Source organism: Felis catus, chromosome B4 (genome assembly GCF_018350175.1).
Source record: "Felis catus isolate Fca126 chromosome B4, F.catus_Fca126_mat1.0, whole genome shotgun sequence".
NCBI classification, from domain to species: Eukaryota; Metazoa; Chordata; class Mammalia; order Carnivora; family Felidae; genus Felis; species Felis catus.
In genome coordinates, this window is record NC_058374.1 from 79,548,410 (window position 1) to 79,570,532 (window position 22,123).

The 22,123-nt window shown below is 51.0% G+C and overlaps 1 protein-coding gene across 3 annotated transcripts; it reads left to right on the plus strand.

The window, feature by feature from the left end:
* The first annotated feature begins 733 nt into the window (after nt 1-733).
* ESPL1 (extra spindle pole bodies like 1, separase) lies at nt 734-21,872 on the plus strand. 3 transcript variants are annotated; one of them, XM_045061854.1, is made up of 31 exons: nt 734-831; nt 1,500-1,592; nt 1,758-2,816; nt 3,108-3,212; nt 3,373-3,493; nt 6,474-6,610; nt 7,610-7,803; nt 8,117-8,356; nt 8,581-8,725; nt 8,836-8,974; nt 9,169-9,308; nt 10,999-11,133; nt 12,191-12,310; nt 12,766-12,937; nt 13,331-13,459; nt 13,589-13,745; nt 14,261-14,370; nt 15,442-16,430; nt 16,822-17,170; nt 17,371-17,532; nt 17,972-18,185; nt 18,280-18,470; nt 19,009-19,136; nt 19,273-19,395; nt 19,866-20,021; nt 20,132-20,302; nt 20,429-20,533; nt 20,701-20,816; nt 20,976-21,059; nt 21,221-21,385; nt 21,508-21,872. In XM_045061854.1, the coding sequence occupies exons 2-31, from the start codon at nt 1,512-1,514 to the stop codon at nt 21,707-21,709; spliced, it is 6,339 nt and encodes a 2,112-aa protein (XP_044917789.1). In that variant the 5' UTR covers nt 734-831; nt 1,500-1,511; the 3' UTR covers nt 21,710-21,872. The 3 variants fall into 3 exon arrangements, 2 of the variants coding, with proteins under 2 accessions (XP_044917789.1, XP_003988806.2); XM_003988757.5 differs by having other exon boundaries at nt 746-911; XR_006600729.1 differs by lacking the exon at nt 21,508-21,872 and having other exon boundaries at nt 745-911; nt 20,667-20,816; nt 21,221-21,278.
* Nucleotides 21,873-22,123: the final 251 nt, after the last annotated feature.

Genomic DNA, 22,123 nt, shown 5'->3' on the forward strand with positions numbered 1-22,123 from the left:
TGAGTTATCCAATAGAATTCATCAGGAAAAAGCCAACTGGAAGACCAGAATTTTGAACTGAATTCTTTGGTGGAGGAAGGAAAGAGAAACAGAACCAATTGAATCTGCACGTTTGGGGATGTAGTTAGTACTTAGCAAACGTAAGCCATTAATGACTGTGAAATATCCCAGTGAAGTGAGTTTTCCTGGTTCTTCCCTTAACCCTCCCCTCTACCTTCTACACCCCATCAAGGAGCATTAGATCCTCTGTCTTCCTCATACAATCCAGTTGATGCCGTTTATGTAAAGAGCAAGGCTGGAAGGCCGAGAGAGGGAGAGAGAGAAACAAAGAGAGAGGGAGGGCTGGAAGTCATGGTACTCCTGTCAGTGCCCTCAGAAAATTACATTTTTAAAGAACTCCAGGAAAGGCTACGCCCTATTTTCCCAGTAACCCAAACCGCGTGAGTTTCCAAGTAAGTTCTTTTTGTTGTCTACCCTATTTCTCTTCTCTTGAAATTTAAACTCTGAGCGCTGAAGATAAAGGGGAGAAGGAGGCAGAGGCCTGGCTCTCCAGATAGCGACTAAGCAACGGGTAGCTAAGGATCTCCGTCTTGGCGTAAATGGGGAAACCCGCGCCCCCAAGAGGCCTTAAAGCCCACAGCAACTCGACCCCGCCGCCGGTATCACGTGACGGTGCGGCGCGGCGGGTAGACTACAACTCCCACTGTGCCGCGCGGCACGCCGGCGTTACAAAGCTCTCGCTCATTGGTCGCTGGAGATATTTGAAAGGGGGGGCTGGCGCGGAAAACGAAGGTTGAGTCTTGGGTTTTTGCAGAGCTCTTCTTGTGGCGAGTAAGTCCTGGACCTGGTGGGGAGGCGACCTCTGGGGCGATAAAGCCCAGAGGAACTCGTGAACGTGTGTACGTGCCAAGGTGAGGTGGGGTCCCGGCGCTGACTTGAGGGGAGGGGCGGCTCTGCGAAGGAAGGTTGGGAGACCTCCGGATATCCTGGTGAGCTCCGAACTCAGTGGAGGCCTCCCGGTATGGAGCGTCGGGGTGGTGGAATGGGTAGTGAGGCTCCGGATCCCCCGAGAGGAAGGAGAAGCAGAGGCGTCCGTTTATAACGGGAGCCTGCTGTCCTGACATGGGCGTTTTTCCCGAATAGGGTTTCTTTCTTTCTGTCTGTCTGTTTTTCTTTCTGTCTTTCTTTCTACTTCCCTTCCCTTCCCTTCCCTTCCCTTCCCTTCCCTTCACCTTCCCTTTACCTTCCCTTCCCTTCCCTTTTCTTGTAATCTCGTAATCTCTACAAAGTGGAACTTGAAGTGACGACCCGGAGATCAAGAATCCCACAGCTCCACTGACTGAGCCAGCCAGGCGCCCCTCCCGATAGGATTTCTCATGGGATTCTTTGCAAACAACCCCCCCCCCCCACCGCCCCTCACTTCTGCAGCCTTCAAGCCCTTCTCCTGCCCTCCATTATGAATCTTCTCCGCCTACTCTAATCCTTCTCCTTTTCCCTAGCCCTCCAACGCCATGAGGAGCTTCAAAGGAATCAACTTTGGGACCTTGCTAAGCAGCGTGAAGGAAGCTGAAGAGTTGCTGCCTGACTTGAAGGTAGGATTGTGTCTGGCTCTGGATACATCTGGCTTTCCAAGATGAGCTGGGGTTTTTTGTCTTATATGAAGAGATAACTAATAGGGGATCCTCTCCTGAGAAGCCCCCTTTCTAGTTATCTTTCCCTACTTTGGTGGTCCCAATCACAGCTTCCTCTCCTCTTAGGAGTTCCTGTCCAAGCTTCCAGCTGGTTCAAACAGCTGCCGATCTGATGCCGAGAGGAGACAAGCTTGTGATGCCATCTTGAGGGCTTGCAACCAGCAGCTGACTGCCAAGCTGGCTTGCCCTAGGCACCTGGAGAGCCTGCTGGAACTGGCGGAGCTGGCTTACAATGGCTACTTGATGTCTACCCCCCAGCGCCCACCCCTGTACCTGGAACGAATTCTCTTCATCTTTTTGCGGAACATTGCCACACAGGGAATCCCAGAGGCCACGCTCCGATTCGCAAAACCCCTTCATGCCTGTTTGGTGCATTGCTCTCGCCAAGCTGCTCCCCAGGACTATGATGCTGTGGCGCGAGGCAGCTTTTCTCTGCTTTGGAAGGCAGCAGAAACCCTGGAGGAGCGGCGAGCTGCATTATCAACTCGGCTGAAGGCCTTGAGCTTTCTTGTACTCTTGGAGGATGAAAGTACCCCTTGTGAGGTTCCCCACTTTGCTTCTCCAACAGCCTGTCGAGTGGTAGCTGCCCATCAGCTATTTGATGCCACTGGGCACAGTCTGAATGAAGCCGATGCTGATTTCCTAGATGACCTGCTCTCCAGGCATGTGATCAAAGTTTTGGTGGGTGAGGGAGGGGGTTCTCCTGGTCCTCTTTCTCCCCAGAGGGCCCTCTGTCTCTTGGAACTCACCCTGGAACGTTGCCGTCGCCTCTGCTGGAGTGGCCACCATGCCAAGGCCACGAGAGTAGTGGAGAAGACCCATGATTACCTAAGGAACACCAGTCTGGCTCCCAGCCTCCAGTTATGCCAACTTGGGGTTGAACTGCTACAGGCTGGGGAGGGAGGATCCCAGGCACTGGCCGAGCTTCTGATCAAGGCATCAGCTGTCCTGAACAACAGTGTGGAGGCACCATCACCCCCATTGCGGGCATTATGTGACAGCTGCCAGTTCTTCCTCTCAGGACTGGAGCGAGGCATCAAGAGACGCTATGGACTGGATGCTGTTCTGGGCCTCTTTGCTTTTCTTGGCGGGTACTGCTCTCTCATCCGGCAGCTGCAGGATGGTGTGAGTTAAGAACCTAGAGGTAGGGTGGGAATGTGGTTCTGCAGACTATCAAGCTAAGGTCTTTGGTAAGATCTGGAAGCCCTGGCTCCCTCCTCAGTCAGCTGCTCTCTGGATTATGCCTAGTGCAGCCACCAGCAGCCTAGTCTACTCTGGGAGGGCCATGGCCCCTCCTAATGCCCTTCTTCCTACTCCCTGGGCTGAGTCAGCTCTCCAGGACTCTGGGCCAGTCTTCAGTTTGGAGCTCATCCTGTATCTCTGCCTCTCAACCCAACCTTCCCCTTCCTTCCTCAGGTCTGTGGGGATTCCTCCAAGCAGCAGCAGTCTCTGGTTCAGATGCACTTTCAGGGACTTCACCTCTACACTGTGGTGGTTTATGACTTTGCACAAAGCTGTCAGGTACAGTCTGGGAATCAAAAGACCTGGACAGGTCCTGGGGTCTGGGGTTGCTGGACTGCCCTGGTAGAGCTTTGGAGTTGCTTTGGGTTTGGGGTGGGGTAGATGTCACCTTGGACCTATTATGTCTCTTCTCACTCTCAAGACCTTCTTGTCCCTTTAGGTAGCTGATTTGGCTGACCTGGCCCAGCTGGTGGAAAGTTGCAAATCTACTGTGGTCTGGATGCTGGAGGCCTTACAGAGCCTGTCAGGCCAAGAGCTGACTGACTACCTGGGCATGACTGGTTAGTGCCCTGGGGCCCAGATGCAGGGGGGAAGGTCATCACTCTCTAGGCAGACAAATAGCACTTGCTGGATGGTTCTGACCACCTTGGGGGCTCCTTATGGTTTAAGGAGGCAGTGAAAAAAAATGTTCTTAAGTGACCCTCATCACTTGTACTTATAAACATTTACAGGGGTGCCTGGGTGCTCAGTTGGTTAAGCATCCAACTTTGGCTCAGGTCATGATCTCGTGTTCATGGGTTCGAGCCCCATGTTGGGCTCTGTGCTGACAGCTCAGAACCTGGAGTCTGCTTCGTGGATTCTGTCTCCCTCTCTCTCTGCCTGCCGCCCCCGCCCCCGCCGCTTGTACTCTGTCTCTCTGTCTCTCACAAAAATAAATAAAACATTAAAAAACATTTTTTTAAACATTTATAGTAGTAGAGAAGTGATAAGGCTAACTTATGATAGCAGACACAAGTTTTTTGTCATTGACTTTGAAACATGATTTGGTGTTTTCTTTCATGAAAATGTTTGTACCTGATATGCAACTTTATGACCTTTTTTTTTTAAATGTTTTTTTTATTATTTATTTTTGAGAGAGAGACAGAGTGTAAGCAGGGGAGGGGCAGAGAGAGAGGGAGACACAGAATCTGAAGCAGGCTCCAGGCTCTGAGCTGTCAGCACAGAGACCAATGTGGGGCTTGAACTCACAAACCACGAGATCATGACCTGAGCCAAAGTGGGATGCTTAACCAACTGAGCCACCCAGGCGCCCCTATGACCTTTCTAGAAGTTGTATTTTTTTTAATGTTTACTTTTAATGTTTATTTTTACTTTTGAGAGAGAGAGAGAGTCAGAGAGAGAGGGAGACACACAGAATCCGAAGCAGGCTCCAGGCTCTGAGCTGTCAGCACAGAGCCCAACATGGGGCTCGAACCCACGAACCATGAGATCATGACCTGAGCCAAAGTCAGACACTTAACCCACTGAGCCACCCAGGCACCCCAAGTTTTAAAGAATATTTATAACTTAAAATTTCTTTTTAGAAACCAGGTAAAAATGCTTCAACAATCAAATTGCGCAAAAAGGCATGTAGTCTAAAGTCTCTCTCTCCTAATCCTGGTCACAAAGTTCCCCTCTACTGAGACAACTAATACGATCAATTTCTTACGTATCATTCTGGAGATGTACTATGTATAAATAAATTTGCATATATACTTCTCCACACCCTTTCAGTTGAAACGTACATACAGAAAAGTACAAAGTACAAAGTGAACATACTTTTTAAATTTTTTTTTTTTTTTTAACGTTTATTTATTTTTGAGACAAAGAGAGACAGAGCATGAACGGGGTAGGGGCAGAGAGAGAGGGAGACACAGAATCGGAAGCAGGCTCCAGGCTCTGAGCCATCAGCCCAGAGCCCGACGCGGGGCTTGAACTCACGGACCGTGAGATCGTGACCTGAGCTGAAGTCAGACACTCAACCGACTGAGCCACCCAGGTGCCCCTGAACATACTTTTTAACCAACGTCTAGGTCAAGTAAGAGCATGATTTAGACCTTGGGGAAACCCCTCCTTCTGCCCCCCTCCTAGTAACCCCCCTCCTCAAAGCAACCATTATCCCAACGGCATACTTTAGTTTTGTCTATTTTTGTATTTTATAATACGTTTTCCCTTCAGTTTATAAAAAGGATGGCCCCATTAAATTATACAAACCCAATGAGTTCAGTCACTGAAAAGTTTTGGAGAACTTTTTTTTTCTTTTTTTTTTTTTTATGTTTTTCTTTTATTTTTGAGAGATACACACACACAGTGAGAGCAGGGGATGGGGCAGAGAGAGAGAGAGAGAGACAGAATCTGAAGCAGGCTCCAGGCTCTGAGCTGTCAGCGCAGAGCCCGACATGGGGCTTGAACTCACAGACTGCAAGATCATGACCTGAGCCGAAGTCAGATGCCCAACCAACTGAGCCATCCAGGTGCCCCAGAACTTTTCATATTCATATATTCAGTAGTTGAACCTACCCATTGAGATGAAAATATCATCAGCAGTCACAAAAATTACTAGTTTGAAAATTCTTCCCGGAATATTGAAGCCTGACTTAATTTTTTCCAGCCATCTGTGTTGATAGCCAAAAAACTGCATAAACTAGAGTTTAGGGCAAATTTTGTTCATTCAACAAATATCTATTGAGCACCTACCATGTGCCAAGCACTATTGTGAGGACTTGGGTATATCAGTAAACGAATCAAAGATCCCTGCCCTCACGGAGCCACAGTCTGGTTAGGGGAGAATGATAATAAGCAACAGAATAATTGAATTATCAATATGTTAGAAAGTGATAAGAAATGTGGGGGCAGGGGGGAAGGAGTATAGAGCAGGATAAGAAAGGGAATTAGGAGTTCAGGGTGGGTGAGGGGGCAAGTTACCACTTAAAATAGAGTCAGGATAGGCCTGCTTGGGAGGGTGACATGAGCAAAACTTGGAGGATGTGATGGAGTTGGCCATGTGGACACCTGCGAAAGGACATCCTTGGCAGAAGAAACAGTCAAGGCCAAGGCCCTAAGGCAGGAACTATCCTGGTGTGGTCAAGAAACAGCAAGGAGGCTCCTAGTGTGGCTTTCGTGGAATGAGAGGAGGAGGAGGAGATAAGGGATAGGCCAGAGCGTTAACCCCAAAATGCTGCCCTTCGGAGGAAGATGAAGGCAAAAATTGGCATGTGAGGAAATGGGCCCTGTGTAGGAGTGAAGACTCAGCTTGCGCTTGTAGAACAAGTGCAAAGGAGCCGCTGGTGTGGGTGTGCCTTACAGGAATGGACATCACGGGCTGAGTTGGAGCAGGTAGGGGAGAGCTGCCCCTATCTCATTCCCTAGCAATAGGGCTTCCTGTCTGATCTGGAAGCTACTGAGCCGGCCACAGGTTGAGCTTCTCTCTACTGCCTCTCCAACAGGAGAGCGGCAGTGGGAACTATTTCCGCTGTCAACTATTCTCTCTCTCACTTGCAGCCTCTTACACCAGTAACTTGGCCTACAGCTTCTATAGTCACAAGCTGTATTCCGAGGCCTGTGCCATCTCTGAGCCCCTCTGTCAGCACCTGGGGTTGGTGAAGCCGGACATGTATCCTGAGGTGCCTCCTGAGAAGGTACGAGAGCAGGAAGGGAGGTTATGTTGGAGGCCTGAGTAGCATGAAAGGGCCTGGCCAGGACCCTGCCCTGCAGTAGCGTGTTAAGAGCCAAGTACCTGGGACGGTGTCTTCCACACCTCACTTGTACTATTACTTTTTTTTTTTTTTTTTTAATGGTCTCACTTTTTATATTTAGCCACGTTCAAGCTGGTGGTTCTCAACCTGGTTGCATGTTAGAATCCCCTGAATGTACTTAAAAAAACTCATTCTGATGCCTGGCCCAAGCCTATTGCATCAGAATCTCTGGTGCTAGAGCCCATGCATCTGGTTATTTTAAAAGTTCCCCGAGGAGGCCCTTTAAGTAACCAGAGTGAGAACCATCGCAAGGAGACCCATGAAATGATGGGTTGGCTGGAGTGGCAGGTGAGATGGGTTGTAGAGGGCCTTGGTTTTCATTTTGAGTGAGGCAGATGAGCCTCTCAAAGGAAGGCATGACATCAGCTTGGCATTTTGAGTTTCTCTGGCATCACTATGGTGAATGAACAAGATACCAGGACAACAGTGGGCACCCCCACTGCTCTTGTAGCCTGGGCCGGAAAGGGTGGGTATCTGAACTGAAGTAGCGTCTTGCGGGATGGGAAGAAGGGAATGGGTGCAAGAAGCCCGGGATTAATTTGGTAAGTGACTGGCTGTGACGGGGTGGGGGGGTGGGGTGCGGAGGGAAGGTCAAGGGTGGCCTGGCATTTTGGACTGAGAAGACGCTGACTTGTGAGAGAGGGGTTACAGGAGGAGAAACGGGTTTCTAGGGCTGTGGACATAAATATGTGGGTGGGGTGGATTGAAGCCTCAGATTGAGAACCCCTGGGGTGTTTAGTGCTTTGGTGTCTTCTGCCTTGGGGCAGGCTTGGGGGCTGGCGGACCACCTGGTGGTGTATGTACCTGTGTGGCATGTACTCCCCCACTATTACGGACTCGGTGGTTCCTCTCTGCAGTTTGGTCTCTGCTTTCTATGGTCAGTTGCACAGGTGCTTCCGGCTGCATGGAGAGAGTTTGAAGAAACTGGGTAAACAGGCCCAGGGCTGCGAGATGGTGACTTTGTGGCTGACAGCCCTGCAGCCCTGTGGCCCCCGACACATGGCTGAGCCTGTCACCTTCTGGGTTCGGATCAAGATGGATGCAGCCAGAGCAGGAGACAAGGAGCTACAGCTGAGGTGAGTTGGCGGGGAGGGAGACAACCATGTTTGCTCCCTGGCTAGGGCTAGCTTTTGGTACTGGTGGTCTCGTGTATCCTTCTGTCTGAAAAAAGGCACTGATTCCTCTGTTCGTTGTTATTTATCAAATGCCTACTATATGACAGTCACTGTGCTAGGTATAGGGGAGCAGTGGGGACAGGCAATGCCCTTGCTTTAATGACTGGGAAGTCAGTGACCTCTCAGCAAGCCAAGGCTGGGACTCCTTGGCACGGGGCAGAAGCTCCATGCTTCACGGACTCCCTGACATGGCGTTGGGCCTGCCTTCTCTTAGGACTCTGCGAGACAGCCTGAGTGGCTGGGACCCAGAGACCCTGGTCTTCCTGCTGAGGGAGGAGCTGCAGGCCTATAAGGCTGTGCGAGCGGACACAGGGCAGGAACGGTTCAACGTCATCTGTGACCTGCTGGAGCTGAGCCCTGAGGAGACACCGGCTGGGGCCTGGGCTCGGGCCACCCACCTGGTGGAACTGGCTCAGGTGCTCTGCTACCATGACTTTGCCCAGCAGACCAACTGGTGAGGAAGAATAGCTGGGGAGGCCACTCTTGCTTCTCACCCTAGGTCATCTTACCCTTTTCAGAGGCCGTTTCCCTCTCCCAAGTCCCTGAGCAGCCACTTCAGTTTGTGGCCATGGGCGCTCATTCAAAGGGTGGGGCCGGCTATCCTGCAGAAGGTCCTTCCCAGGACACTATGGCAGGTACTCGTCATGGGCCCAGCTTAAGTCCATCCTCTCCCTTCAGCTCTGCCCTGGATGCTATCCAGGAAGCCCTACAGCTTCTGGAGTCTGTGAGGCCTGAGACCCAGGCCAAGGATCGGCTTCTGGATGATAAAGCACAGGCCCTCCTATGGTTCTACATTTGTACCCTGGAGACCAAAATGCAGGAAGTAAGTGTGGCTTCTGTGGGGCTTAGCAGAACTGGATTATTTCCCCCAGGCCCACAGTAAGCTGGTGCCAGCCCTGTTTTTTATCCTGATCCCCCCTCCCCCCCATCTAGGGTATCGAGCGGGATCGGAGAGCCCAGGCCCCTAATAACCTGGAGGAATTTGAAGTCAATGACCTGAACTATGAAGATAAACTCCAAGAAGATCGTTTCCTATACAGTAACATTGCCTTCAACCTGGCTGCAGATGCTGGTGAGGGTTGTGAATGTAGTGTGCTAGATGGGGTCTCCTCTGTGTCTTCCTAAGAGCAGAATGGGGACCCCAGGTAGGGGAAAGGAAGTAGGGTGGGAGGTGGGCACAGAGGGCAGAGGGCGTTACGAAGAAGGCTGCATTCTCCCCAAATGGCCCACACAGAGAATGGCCGGTCCCTTTCTTCTGACTTCTAGCTCAGTCCAAATGCCTGGACCAAGCACTGGCCCTTTGGAAGGAGGTGCTTACAAAGGCACAAGCCCCCGCTGTACGGTGTCTCCAGCAGACAGCAGCCTCACTGCAGACCCTAGCAGCCCTCTATCAGCTGGCGGCAAAGGTAATGGGGCAGGGCGTTAACACACGCCAGAAGCCCACTCTTTCCTCTTCTTTGGCTGGTGTATCTGCTAAGAAGCCATGTAGCCCATTGTGGCCTCTCTCACCGGGCTTCCTAAGTTGAAATACAAGCTTCGTCCTTTATTTTAACTCACCTTGGCAAGTGACGTAACTTCCTAAACCCAGGTTTCCTTGTGTCTAAAATGAGGACAGTAATAGCACTACCTCATGGTGTCCTTAAGTGGCATATTCAAATGTCAGATATAGTTATTATTAATTCTTAGGTAATTTGAGCTGTGTGTTTTCTGAAACATACATAAATGCCTATAGGTTTAATTTTACATTTTTACATGCAACATCAGGACATTTCACAGACTCCCTGAAGCTCTTCCCTGGACCCCACGTTAGGAACCTCCGAAAAAGAACATGGTACATAAAAAAGATCTTTGTTACTGTGGCCATTAGGCCATCTTTCTAGCATGAGAATCGAGGGAAGCTGCCTCAGCGCTAGATCTGAGTCTTGGCTCTCCCCTGTACCTGTGATGTGAATTTGGGCAAGCAACTTAACTTGCGTGAGTCTTAAGCCTCTTAGTCTATAGTCATCTGTAAAATTGGGGTTAGAGTCACTATGAAAGATTAAAAGAGCTGATGCACGTGAACCCCCTCTTTTTGACAATTTGATATTTTTATTATGACTTTTGAAGTTTCACTTCAAATTTTATTTTTCAGTAATCTCTACACCCAATGTGGGGCTCAAACTCACAACTTTGTATGCCCCCCTCACTGAACCAGCCAGGTGTCCCTTCAATTTTTTTTTTTTTTTTTTTTAGATCTATGAATTCTTTTTTTTTTTTTTTAAGTGTATTTTTATTTATTTTGAGAGAGAGCAAGCAGGGTAGGGGCAGAGAGAGAGGGAGACAGAATCCCAAGCGGGCTCTGTGCTATCAGCGCAGAGCCCCATGTGGGGCTTGAACCAACTGGGTGGCTCAGTCGGTTGAGCATCCCAACTTCCGCTCAGGTCATGATCTCACAGTTCAGGGCTTTGAGCCCCGCATCAGGCTCGTTGCTGTCAGCACAGGGCCCGCTTCAGATCCTCTGTCCCCTCTCTCTTTCTGTCCCTCTCCTGCTCAGGCTTTCTCTCTCTCAAAAGTAAGTAAACATTAAAAGGAATTGAAGTATGGTTGACACACAATATTATATTAGTTTTAGGCGTGCAACATAGTGATTTGGCAACAGCGTGCGTTACTCAGTGCTCACCATGGTGAGGGAAGTCACCATACATTATTATCACAATGTTATTGACTGTACCCTCTTTGCTGTACTTTTTCAGCCCCGCGACTTACTTATTTTATAACTGGAAGTTTGTACCTCTTGATCCTCTTGCCTGTCTCGCCCATCCCCCTGCCCTGATGTAAACCTCTCAGCACAGTGCCTGGCCCATAGTAAGCTTTCGGTAACTCCCAGCTGTCGATGCTGACTGGTACCTAAGCTTTCACACGGGAGGCTGGATGGTGGTAGGCTCCCTCGCTACTCTTATCTCAGGCTTCTTGAGGATGGCAGGTGGTGGCCTTGTCTGTAGCCACACCTCATCCAGGCTCTGAAGTCAGACCAAGGTCTCAAAGGGCTGAGGAGCAGAGGGTAGAAAGGGAGGTTCGAGCAGGAGCTGGGTAAACTTCCTGCTCCTGGCTGACCAGCCCCTGCAGGCTCTGGAGGTCCTCCTGCTCGTACGGATCGTCTCCCAGAGACTGGAGGACCACGCGAAGGCAGCCGGCTCCTCCTGCCACGCCAGCCAGCTGCTCCTGATGCTCGGCTGTCCCAGCTATGCCCAGGTGAGTGCCCAGCCAGCCAAGCCCGGAGCTGCGGGGGGACCTGGCTTTAGTGACCCATCTTTTCTCTGAGAAGACAAGATACTGAAGGGGCATCTTCCCTGCCTTCTACTGCCACATCCTGCTGGAGGGTCGTAAAGTGTGGAGTGGTTGGGAGGCAGCTGTGGGAAGAGGAAGCGTCTTTCCTTCTCACTGCAAAACCATTGTTTCCTAAGTCTTATAGATCCTGCACCAGAAATACACCACTAATCCTGTATTTCCCCACCATTTGCCCTAGTCACCCTTTCTCCACTCACTTAGGACTGCTCCAACACCACCTAGCTGGTCTCCCTGCCTCCAGCAGGGAGGCCCCTTTTGTCTTCTAACATGATCTTTTAAGGCACAGATCTGATCTCATCTTTTTTCCTGCTTAAAGGATTTCATTGGTTTCTTCATTACCTGTAGGATGATACTGTCTAGACACTTTACTTGGTATTGCACACCTTCTGTATCCTGGCTCATGCTTTTTCTTGCCACTCCCCACCATGGAACTTCTGTCCATCCACGCCAGTTACTTTAGAGCCTTGTATGTGCCTCCCTCCCTTTGGTTCTGTTAGCCCCTCCACCCTAAATACACCTCTTCCACCCACCTTTTTTCTACTTTCTTTTCAAGGCCTAGCTCAATTGTCCTCTCCCTCATGAAGTATTTTATACATCCTCTTCTTCAAGGGCAGAATCACCTACTTTCCCTGGGTCCCCATACTACTAATGGCATTGTGTCACGATTACACAGGTGTGTCTGCACCCCCACTGCATTGCAAGCTATTGGATGGAAAGTCTTGCTTATTCCTTATTCAGCTATGTCTTTCTAACATAGTGGTTAACCGAAAGATATTAAATGAACATTTTAGCGAGTGATTGAATAACTCTCATGTTGTAAATTATAATATATGAAATAATTGAATACTTAGTTGGAGGTGTTCTGCATTTTCCTTGCAAGTGTTTTAATCCACTTTAATTTGAAAAGTCTGGCTGCCTTTCCTCACCAGCATGTTCACGAATCCCATGATTGTTTTCTTAGCTATACCTGGAAGAGGCAGACTCAAGCCTGAAGCTTCTGGATCACAACACTGACACGTACCTGCTCCTTTCGCTGACCTGTAACCTACTTCGAAGTCAACTCTACTGTGTTCACCAGAAGGTATTTTTCACTTTCTTAACCCCTGAAGTTCCCAGGTATTGGAAGGATTTTTAGGATTTCCGGGATATTTTTCAGGCTTCTGAAATTTCCCTGGAGCTAGGAAGAGTATTCCCGACCGTGAGAAGCAGTGCTGTTTCCCAGCCTTGTCCTTTCTGTTCTTTCCTAATTGCCTCAGTCACACTGTCCTGTGACTAGAGACTGAGATGACATTGATCCCAGGAAGGCAATGGAGCCCAAATTGGAAATCAAGTGAGATGCAGAAAACCTGAGTTTTCTCACAGCCTAACTGTGTGACTTGTCTGCGTCTTGCGCCCTCTCAGGCTGTCGTTTTCTCCACAGCTTTTATCATTCTCAAAAGCAGGGGCTGGGCCAGATGATCTTTAGGGGCATCCTAAGCTCTGAATCGCTGCTCTGACCTCACTCACCACTCTTCTCTGGCCCTCCCTGTCTCCCAGGTGACTGAGGGTGCCTCTCTGTTGCTGTCTGTGCTTCGGGACCCTGCCCTCCAGAGATCATCCAAGGCCTGGTACTTGCTGCGTGTCCAGGCCTTGCAGGTGGTGGCATCGTACCTCAGCCTCTCATCAGACAGCCTCTCAGCCTCCCTGCGGGAGCAGCTCTGTGCCCAAGGTGAAAGAATAGGGTGGATGATGGCCCTCTGTGGTCAAATGGTGTGGATCGTCCACTCTCAGCTCTTCTCAAGCCCTTGTCCCCTCTGCTGTCCCAACTGTGTGGACTAGCCCACTGAGAGGCTGCACAGAGTAGGCCTGGGATAGCATATGAGTCTCTGTTTGTCTGCCGACTGATCGATTGCTTAGTACCTGGCTGGAATGCTATACTAACAAGGGTTCTGAGGCCCCACGTGATCTGAGGGAAAGAGTTCTGTGATTGATTCGCTCTGTCTGCCTTAGGCACAGAAGAACAGCGGCAGCACGTTTTGCATTTGCTATCTTAGTAGGTGAAGGTGGTGGCAGTTCTGGCGGCATCATCTCCCTTCTTGTCCCCCTGCCACTCCCTGCACAGGCTGGCAGACGCCTGAGATTGCACTCGTCGACTCCCATAAGCTCCTCCGAAGCATTATCCTCCTGCTCCTGGGCAGTGACGTGCTCTCGATTCAGAAGGCGGCTGTGGAGACCCCATTTCTGGACTATGGTGAGTCTGAGGAGGAGAGCGAGGCCCAGTGGGAATGAACAGGCCAGATGGTGGGGCTGCCAGCTTTGCCTCCAGAGGATCCAGGCTGTGACTGAGTGACGGTGGTCTCGTCTCTCTCCTTTGTACCAGGTGAAAATCTGGTACAAAAATGGCAGGTTCTGACCGAGGTGCTGAGCTGCTCAGAGAAGCTGGTCTCCCGCCTGGGCCATCTGGGTTGTGTGAGCGAAGCCAAGGCCTTTTGCTTGGATGCCCTGAAACTTACGACGAAACTGCAGCTACCACACCAGTGAGTACAGGCCAGAGGAGGCCATTCCAGAACCTGAGTGCCCACATCCTGGACTCTGGGGTCCCAAACTCTTCCACAGATTTTACATGTTATGTTTGGAGGGGTTGGGAGAACATATCCCATGGCTCAGTAAGTAGGAAATGCCGACTTAACCAAGCTTAGACATTTTTATTTCCTGTAGGACTTCTCACATCCTTCAGTACGCCGATCCACATTGTAACTCTCCAAAAGGGAGAGCTGGTGTACCATGTTTCCCTAAGTCCCTTTGCCCACAGGATCCTTTTTTTTGGGTGGGAATGTGGTTTGGGAAATCCTGTCCTCGTGCACAAAGATGACTGGGGATGAGGGAGAAGTGTAGAGAGTTTTGCCAGGGTAGACTTGAAGTCAGCTCGAGAGAGTAGAGGTCCTCCAGAGGCTAGGAGCCTGCCCCAGTGCTGCCAGTGAAAGGGACAGGAAGATGGACTCAGGAACACAAAGACTTGCACGAGTTGCTTGTCACCTCCTCTCCCAACAAGGTGTGCCCTGTTCCTGGTGCTGAAGGCGGAGCTGGAGCTGGCACGCACTGACATTGACCTCTGTGAGTCGGACCTGCAGCAGGTTCTGTTCTTACTGGAGTCTTGCACAGGTGAGCAGCCATGCCCCCACACCCACGGGCAGTGGCGGGAGTGGCACACAAACACTACGACACATCTTTGTATGTGAAAGTGTGAGTTCCTTCTAAATCAGGGACCTTTTTTTTAAAAATTTTTTTTAATGTTTTAGAGAGAGAGAGACAGAGACAGAGTGCGAGCAGGGGAGGGGCAGAGAGAGAGGGAGACACAGAATCCAAAGCAGGTTCCAGGCTCTGAGCTGTCAGCACAGAGCCCAATGCAGGGCTCGAACTCACAGACCGCGAGATCATGACCTGAGCCGAAGTCGAACGCTTAACTGACTGAGCCACCCAGGCGCCCCTAAATCAGGGACTTCTAACTCTTCTGCTTCAATCAGACCCCTGGTGTCCCTCCTTCAGATGGCTCGCCCATCTGACTAACCCAATGTGGCTCTACTTTTCAGCACTGCCTAATACATTTTGGCTATTTAAATCTAAATAAAATTTACAATTCATTCCTCAGTCACTTGCCACATTTCATGTGCTCAGTAGCCACATTGTGGCTTAGTGGCCACTCTATTGGACAGCACAAATGTCGTGTCCTCAGGAGGGCTTAAATTAATAATAAAATAGTGTATTTATGGTACATTTTTTCTTATCAACCACTTTTCCCTCTCGTATTTCATTTGACCCACACAAAACCCTGGAAAGTCAGGTGGACACATGGATTTTTTTTCTCACTTGTAAAATGAGGAAGTTGAGAAATTCAGTGTTTTGGACCAGGATCATGGGCCTAGTTGGGGCCCAGAGCCAGGATAAAGACGTGGGCCTCCTGGTGCCCACCTGCTTTCCTGAGCTATGCAGCCGTCTCAGGTGCAGGTATGGGGGTTTTGCGGGTTGGGTTTATCTATTATGGGATGGGAAGAAACATTAGGGATTTTACTGAAAACAAAAATAAGCCAGATTCATATTTAGTCCGATCAGACAGTAATCCATACAAGCAGTAAGTAAATAACACCTATATTAAGGAGTTGGGCCCTGGGGTAGCTCAGGAAGCACTTGGTATCACTTCCCCCAGTTTTGTAATTCTGGCTCCACTCTCCCCAGAGTTTGGCGGGCTAGCCCAGCACCTGGACTCAGTGAAGAAAGTCCACCTGCAGAAGGGCAAGCAGCAGACCCGGGTCCGTCGTCCTCCAGAGCTCCCTGAAGAGGAGCCCTTCCTAAGAGGCCCTGCCCTGGAGCTGGTAGCCACTGTGGCCAAGGAGCCAGGTCCTGTGGCACCTTCTACTAACTCCTCCCCTGTCCTGAAAGTGAAGCCCCAGCCCAGCCCCGGCTTCCTGACCCACCTGCCCACGTGTGACTGCTTGCTCTGTGCCAGCCCCGTGCTCTCGGCAGTCTGTCTGCGCTGGGCATTGGTCACAGCGGGGGTGAGGCTGGCTTTGGGCCATCAGGCCCAGGGTCTGGATCTGCTGCAGGTCGTGCTAAAGGGTTGCCCTGCAGCCACTGAGCGCCTCACCCAAGCTCTACAAACTACCCTGAATCACAAAGCACCTCCCTCCCCTGTCCCGAGCCTCTTGGATGAGATCTTGGCTCAGGCCTACACACAGCTGGCACTGGAGGGGCTGAGCCGGCCATCACACAAGAGTCTGGGGAAGGTCCTGGAGTCGGGGCTGAAGTTTGTGGCAGCACGAGTACCCCACCTGGAGCCCTGGCGAGCCAGCCTGCTCTTGATTCGGGCCCTTGCAAAGCTGGCCGGCCTCAACTGCTGCACTACCCAACTTTTTGCAAGCTCCTGGGGCTGGCAGCCACCATCAGTAAAACCCTCCCCAGGCTCAGAGCCCTCTAAGCCGCGAAGCCAAAAACTTTCTGGAAGGGGGCGTCAGCGGGCAGCCTCATCTACCCAGCCCCTCCATAATACCTCTCTGAAGAGTCTGGAAGGTGGAGGACTGCCCTGTACACCGAAGCCCCCAGGCCAGGTCAGGCCAGCAGGCACTCGAGTCCCTTTTACTGTGTTTGAGGAAGTCCTCCCTACAAAGAGCAAGCCTGAGGTTCCCAAGGCCCCCAGAGTACAACAGAGGGTCCAGACGCGCCTCAAGGTGAGGTGGGACTGCGGCTGGGTGGTGTTGGTGTCAGGTGGGGTGGTTCTGGAGAATTCAGAATAGGTGCCTTTCCCGGGGCCTGGTGGGGCCTTCAGCTCTACTGTTAACCTGCACAGAAAGACAATTCTATCTTTGTTTCAAACAGAAGGTGCTTTCCTTAACTCTGTGGTTCCTCTTCCTTTTCATCCTTGTCCTTTTGTTCCTCCCTTCTCTCCCTCCTTCCGCACCCAAGAGTCCTGGCCCTTGATTGAGCTGCCTCAATTGGAGAGGTTAATTTTTAAATCTTCCCCCAAAGGCCTCTGAGAGTGTGCCTCTGCAGCACCACCTGCTGGCAGATGTCTTATCACTGAAGGCCTCTTGGCCCTTCTCCCTTTCCCACCCATCCCAGGTGAACTTCAGTGATGACAGTGATTTGGAAGACCCTGTCTCAATTGAAGCACGGCCTGCAGAGGGGCCCAAGAGACGGGGCACTGCTTCCCGGGGCCGGGGCCGGGGCCGGGGCCAGGCCAGGAAGAACCCGAGCCTGAAGACAGTTGCAGTGGCAGCCTCAAGTAGTGCCCCTGGGCTCCCAGGCCTGGGTGGTAGGAGCCGGAGGGCCAAGAAGGTGACATCAGGACACTGTGAGGAGCTGGGCTCTGAGATCATGAGGACCATCCCTGAGGAGGAAATGACTGACAACCAGATGGAAATGAGCTTTGAGATCCTCAGGGGCTCTGACGGGGAAGACTCAGCCTCAGGTAAGATGGTAACGGTGGGAGGTAGAAGGTGCATACATCTTTGGGGGTCGGGGTTGCCCTGGGACCAAAGCACAAGAAATAACTGATGCCAAAGACAGTACAGAAATACAACTTTGTTCCTGGCTCCGGGACTGGATCCTAGAAAGAACAAAGGAGACGACAGGAGGAAGAAACTACAGAAAGTCACGTTCTCTCCCTAGGTGGGAAGGCACCAGCTCCAGGACCTGATACAGCCATAGGAGAATGTGAAGTGTTGAGACGTGATTCCAGTAAAGAGGAGCTGCCGGTCCCATGCCCAGACAAGGAGAGAGACAAGGATCTTGGTCCTCGGCTCCGACTCTCCTCTGCCCCTGTAGCCATTGGTGAGGCTAACCACTGAGGTCTGGTTACTAGGAGAGGGCGAGCCTCTAGGTTGCTTGATCTGATGCCCTTGTGGCCTGCCCATGGTTCTGTCTTCGGATCCTCATCTAGATCCGGTCACCTTTGAACCTGGGTTTGAATCCCATCACTCTCTTCACTAGATGTGTGCAAGTTACTCAGCCTCTCTGAGCCTTTATTTACTTACCTATAAAATGGGGTTTGGGGGGATGGGGTGAGTTGAGGTAAGTTGCATAGCATCCCACCTGGCACATTGCCCTGCATTAATGGTAGCTTTTTTTATCCAAGTGGGAGATGAGATAGAACCTTGGAAACTTGGAACTTTTCATAAAAGTTTTATGAAAAGTTGGGACTTTTATGGAAAGTTCCATCAGCTAAACAGTATGGGACTCATCTACAGCAAGTATCTTCACCTTCCTCTAGGTCTCTCTACCCTGGATTCCATCTGTGACTTATTGACCATTGCTTTCCGTGGGGTTAGTCATTGCCCTCCTAGTGGACTTTATGCTTACCTCTGCCGCCTCCTGGCTTTGTGCTTGGGCCACCGGGATCCCTATGCCACAGCCTGCCTTGTCACTGAGTCTGTGTCCATCACCTGTCGCCACCAGCTGCTCACCCACCTCCACAGGCAGCTCAGGTGAGTTTCCCCAAGGCCCATGCAGGGGACAGACTGGAAGGAAGGTCTAGATTTTGAAGGAGGGAGAACTCACCCCTACTTATGTTATCTGCAGCAAGGCCCAGAAGCACCGGGGATCACTCGAAATGGCAGACCAGGTGCAGAGGCTGAGCCTGCAGGACAGGCCTGGAGATGTCCCCCTGGCCCGCATCCAGCACCTCTTTTCCTTCAGGGCTTCAGGATCTGGTCAATTCCCTGAGCCTGAGAAGGAGAGTTTCCAGGAGCGCCTGGCTCTGATCCCCAGCGGTATGGCAGCAGGCTTCAGCTGGCTCTCCTGTCCTTTTTTGCATCTTCTTACTAAGGAGTTAGGGGAAGGAGTTTAAGGCATTAGTTAACGTAGATTTATGACCCTATGGAAGAACATATCCTCCCTTTTCACTGATTGTCATTTTGTTACTCTCACCAAAGAGAAATACCCTAAATTTGGAAGCCTTGTGCTTTTTTTTTTTTTTAACCCCACTCTGCGTTACTAGCAGATTCAGTGTCTTTTTTCAGGGGTAGGTTCAGATGTCCAGAGTCTCCCTGCACTAACACAAAACACATTAACAGATGATTTGAGTGCCTCCCTCTGTTCAGGAACTTTTGTTAGTTTCTGTGAGGGACACATCGAAGTACAAGATGTGGTCTCTCTCCACAGGGGGCTGTTCGGGGAGAGCAGCTTGAACTCCAGTGAGCAGAGATTTTTTAGAATTGTCTTGAGTGATGGGTAGCATTGAGTGCAGAAGATGGGGAAGGGAGTTCCTTGTAAGAGCTGAAATGATTCTGGGTATGCTCTGTGTGTCAGGGGTAACTGTGTGTGTGTTAGCTCTGGCCACACTTCAGCCTGGAACCGTGGGCAACACCCTCTTGCTGACCCGACTGGAAAAAGACAATCCCCCAGTCACTGTGCAGATCCCCACCGCCCAGAGCAAGGTAGGTTTCCTGGGCCAGCAAGCAAAGTTGGGCTGGGGTAGGCTTCTGGTCAAGCTGCTCATATCCCGCGGCTGGGGGGATGGAGAGGTGGTGATCACGTGGACGAGCAGAAGGCTCACCGTCCCATCTCCCAAAGCTTCCTCTGAGTTCGGCCCTGAAAGAGTTTGACACCATCCAGAAGGAACAGAAAGAGAACAGCAGCTGTACTGACAAGCGAGAATGGTGGACAGGACGGCTAGAACTGGACCATAGGATGGAGGTGTGTGCTCCCAAGGTGGGGTGGGGTCAGGCCTGCCCTGGGAGTGACCCTGCGTGTCACTGTCCTCTCTCTCAGGAGTCCGGGCTAGTGCCGAGTTACCTCAAGTCCTTTCTGGAAGCATAGCCTAAATAAAAAATGATGTTACTTGAGAACGACTTCAAAAAAGAGCTAAAAACTCAAAGGGGTGATGCCAACAGAATGTTTGAGGATACATACAAGAAAAAAGATTTAAGCCCAAGTATCAGCTTCCCAGGTTTAGCTTTCATTGCCCACCTGTTTGTATTTGTCAAGACATAGTGATATGTGATAAATCATCTTATCTGTACTCCCCCAGAGTCTCAGCAAATGAAAAACGTTTCTAGCTTCTTGCCTTTTTAACTGGCGGGAAGATGTGTAAAACAAATATATACGTTGGAAAACCCATTTCCTCAGCTCCTCTCTGACCGAACGTTCTATTCTTCCTCATTCAGGCACTCATCATTTCCCTAGAGAAACATGTATTGGGCTGCTGGAGGGGACTGTTGCTGCCATCCAGTGAGGACCCTGGCCCTGCCCAGGAGGCCTCCCGCCTACAAAAGTTGCTGCAGGAATGTGGCTGGGAATATCCTGATGCAGCTCTGCTGAAAGTGAGTTGAGAAATCTGGGAGGGGGAAGAAGCTGGACTTAATTCTTCCCCCACTGCCATTGTGAGTGGAGATGGGAGCGATGGCCCTCACTGACCACTGTTCCCCTGCAGACCATGCTCAGTGGTGCCAGTACCCTCACCCCTCAGGACATTGAGACCTTGGCCTATGGGCTGTGCCCAGCCTGGCCAGAACGAGCCCAAGAGCTTCTAAGTGAGGCAGTACGACGTCTTCAGGGTCAGACAGTACCAAGCAATAGGCATCTTGTCTTAGTGCTAGACAAGGTAAGGAGCTGGGGGCTGGAGGGACCGTATCTGGTGGGCAGCGGGCACCAGGTCACCCCTCTGCCCCCTTCTGATGCTTGTGGATGCCTGGCTGGGGATGGTAATCCCTGCATGCTTTTTGTCCAGGACCTGCAAAAGCTGCCATGGGAGAGCATCCCCAGTCTCCGGGCACTGCCTGTCACTCGGCTGCCCTCCTTCCACTTCTTGCTCAGCTATTCCATCATCAGAGAGGTGGGTTTCAGGGAGTGGGGGAATGATTAGTAATTGAGGGAGATCTGGGAAGACAGGAGAGGGTCTTAGGGATGGGATGGTTCAGTCGTGGAAAGGGGTTTGGAGTTTGTTGAAGCTTGGGCTCTCTGGCCAGACCAGGATCCTGATCACCAGTGTCTTCTCCTCAGTCGGGGGCCTCAGCAGTGCTAAGCCAAGGGGTGGATCCACGCAATACCTTCTACGTCCTGAACCCTCACAATAATCTGTCAAGCACAGAGGAGCAATTTCGAGCCAATTTTAGCAGGTCAGGGGGAGAAGAGTAAGAAAGGGGGTGGGGGAGGGTAGAGAGGGGCAACATGTCCTTTTCCCCTGAATCAAAGCTTGCAGCCCACCTTCTGCCTACTATTCCCTCTGCCCTCTTTGCCAGCTGACCCCAGTTCTTACTCCTACCTTTTCCCTGCAGTGAAGCTGGCTGGAAAGGGGTGGTTGGGGAGGTGCCGAGCCCAGAACAAGTGCAAGCAGCCTTGACAGAGCATGACTTATATATGTGAGTGCTCAGGGCAGGGAAGTGGGGGGGGGGGGGGGGGTGGGTATCACCATAGTTTGTTTTGTGGCTTTCAAGCCACTGGCTGACTCAGGACGCCCCCGGAGACACGCCAGAGGCCGGCTACTGCTGGGTCAGATTCATCTCACATCCTTTTGCCTTAGCTATGCAGGGCACGGGGCGGGTGCCCGCTTCCTGGATGGACAGGCCGTCCTGCGGCTCGGCTGCCGGGCAGTGGCCCTGCTGTTTGGCTGCAGCAGCGCAGCCCTGGCTGTGCATGGAAACCTGGAGGGGGCTGGCATCGTGCTCAAGTATATCATGGCTGGCTGGTGAGTCTCGAGGGCCTAACCTAGGTCCCCACCCCAGGTTCTTTCCCAGGTCTGAACACTAAATCCTTCCTCATGTATTTTGTTTTAGAGCCCTCACTTTGTAGTTCTTTTTTTTTCCCCAGTCCCCTGTTTCTGGGTAACCTCTGGGATGTGACTGACCGTGACATTGACCGCTACACGGAGGCTCTGCTGCAGGGTTGGCTTGGAGCAGGCCCAGGAGCCCCTCTTCTCTACTATGTCAACCAGGCGCGCCAGGCTCCCCGACTCAAGTATCTTATTGGGGCTGCACCTGTGGCATATGGCTTGCCTGTCTCCCTGCGGTGATCCCTTGGAGCTGTCCTATCACAGATAGAAGCCATGTGACTGTTCTACCTCCTGTTCTTAGATTTAACCCTTAGGATAAATATTTTAAATGACTTTTCCAGTGTTTTATATGAAATATTTCCTTTTGATTTAACTTTAATATAATAAAGATGTAACATTTAAACCCTGTGTTTTGTGTGGTTCATCTGAGAACATTTGAAGACAAATTATTGCTCCCTCCTACTATGTGGTACTGTAAAGAGGTGAGAATAGCTTGCAGGAGTCCAAGTCTGAGAGTGTTAGGAAGAAAGGCAAAACCACAGGACAAAGGTGGGCCTGGCTTGGCCTCAGCAGACAAAGCTGAAGGGTATCAAAATGCTCTTAAGTTGGGGGTGCCTGAGTGGCTCAGTTGGTTGAGCATCTGACCTTTGATTT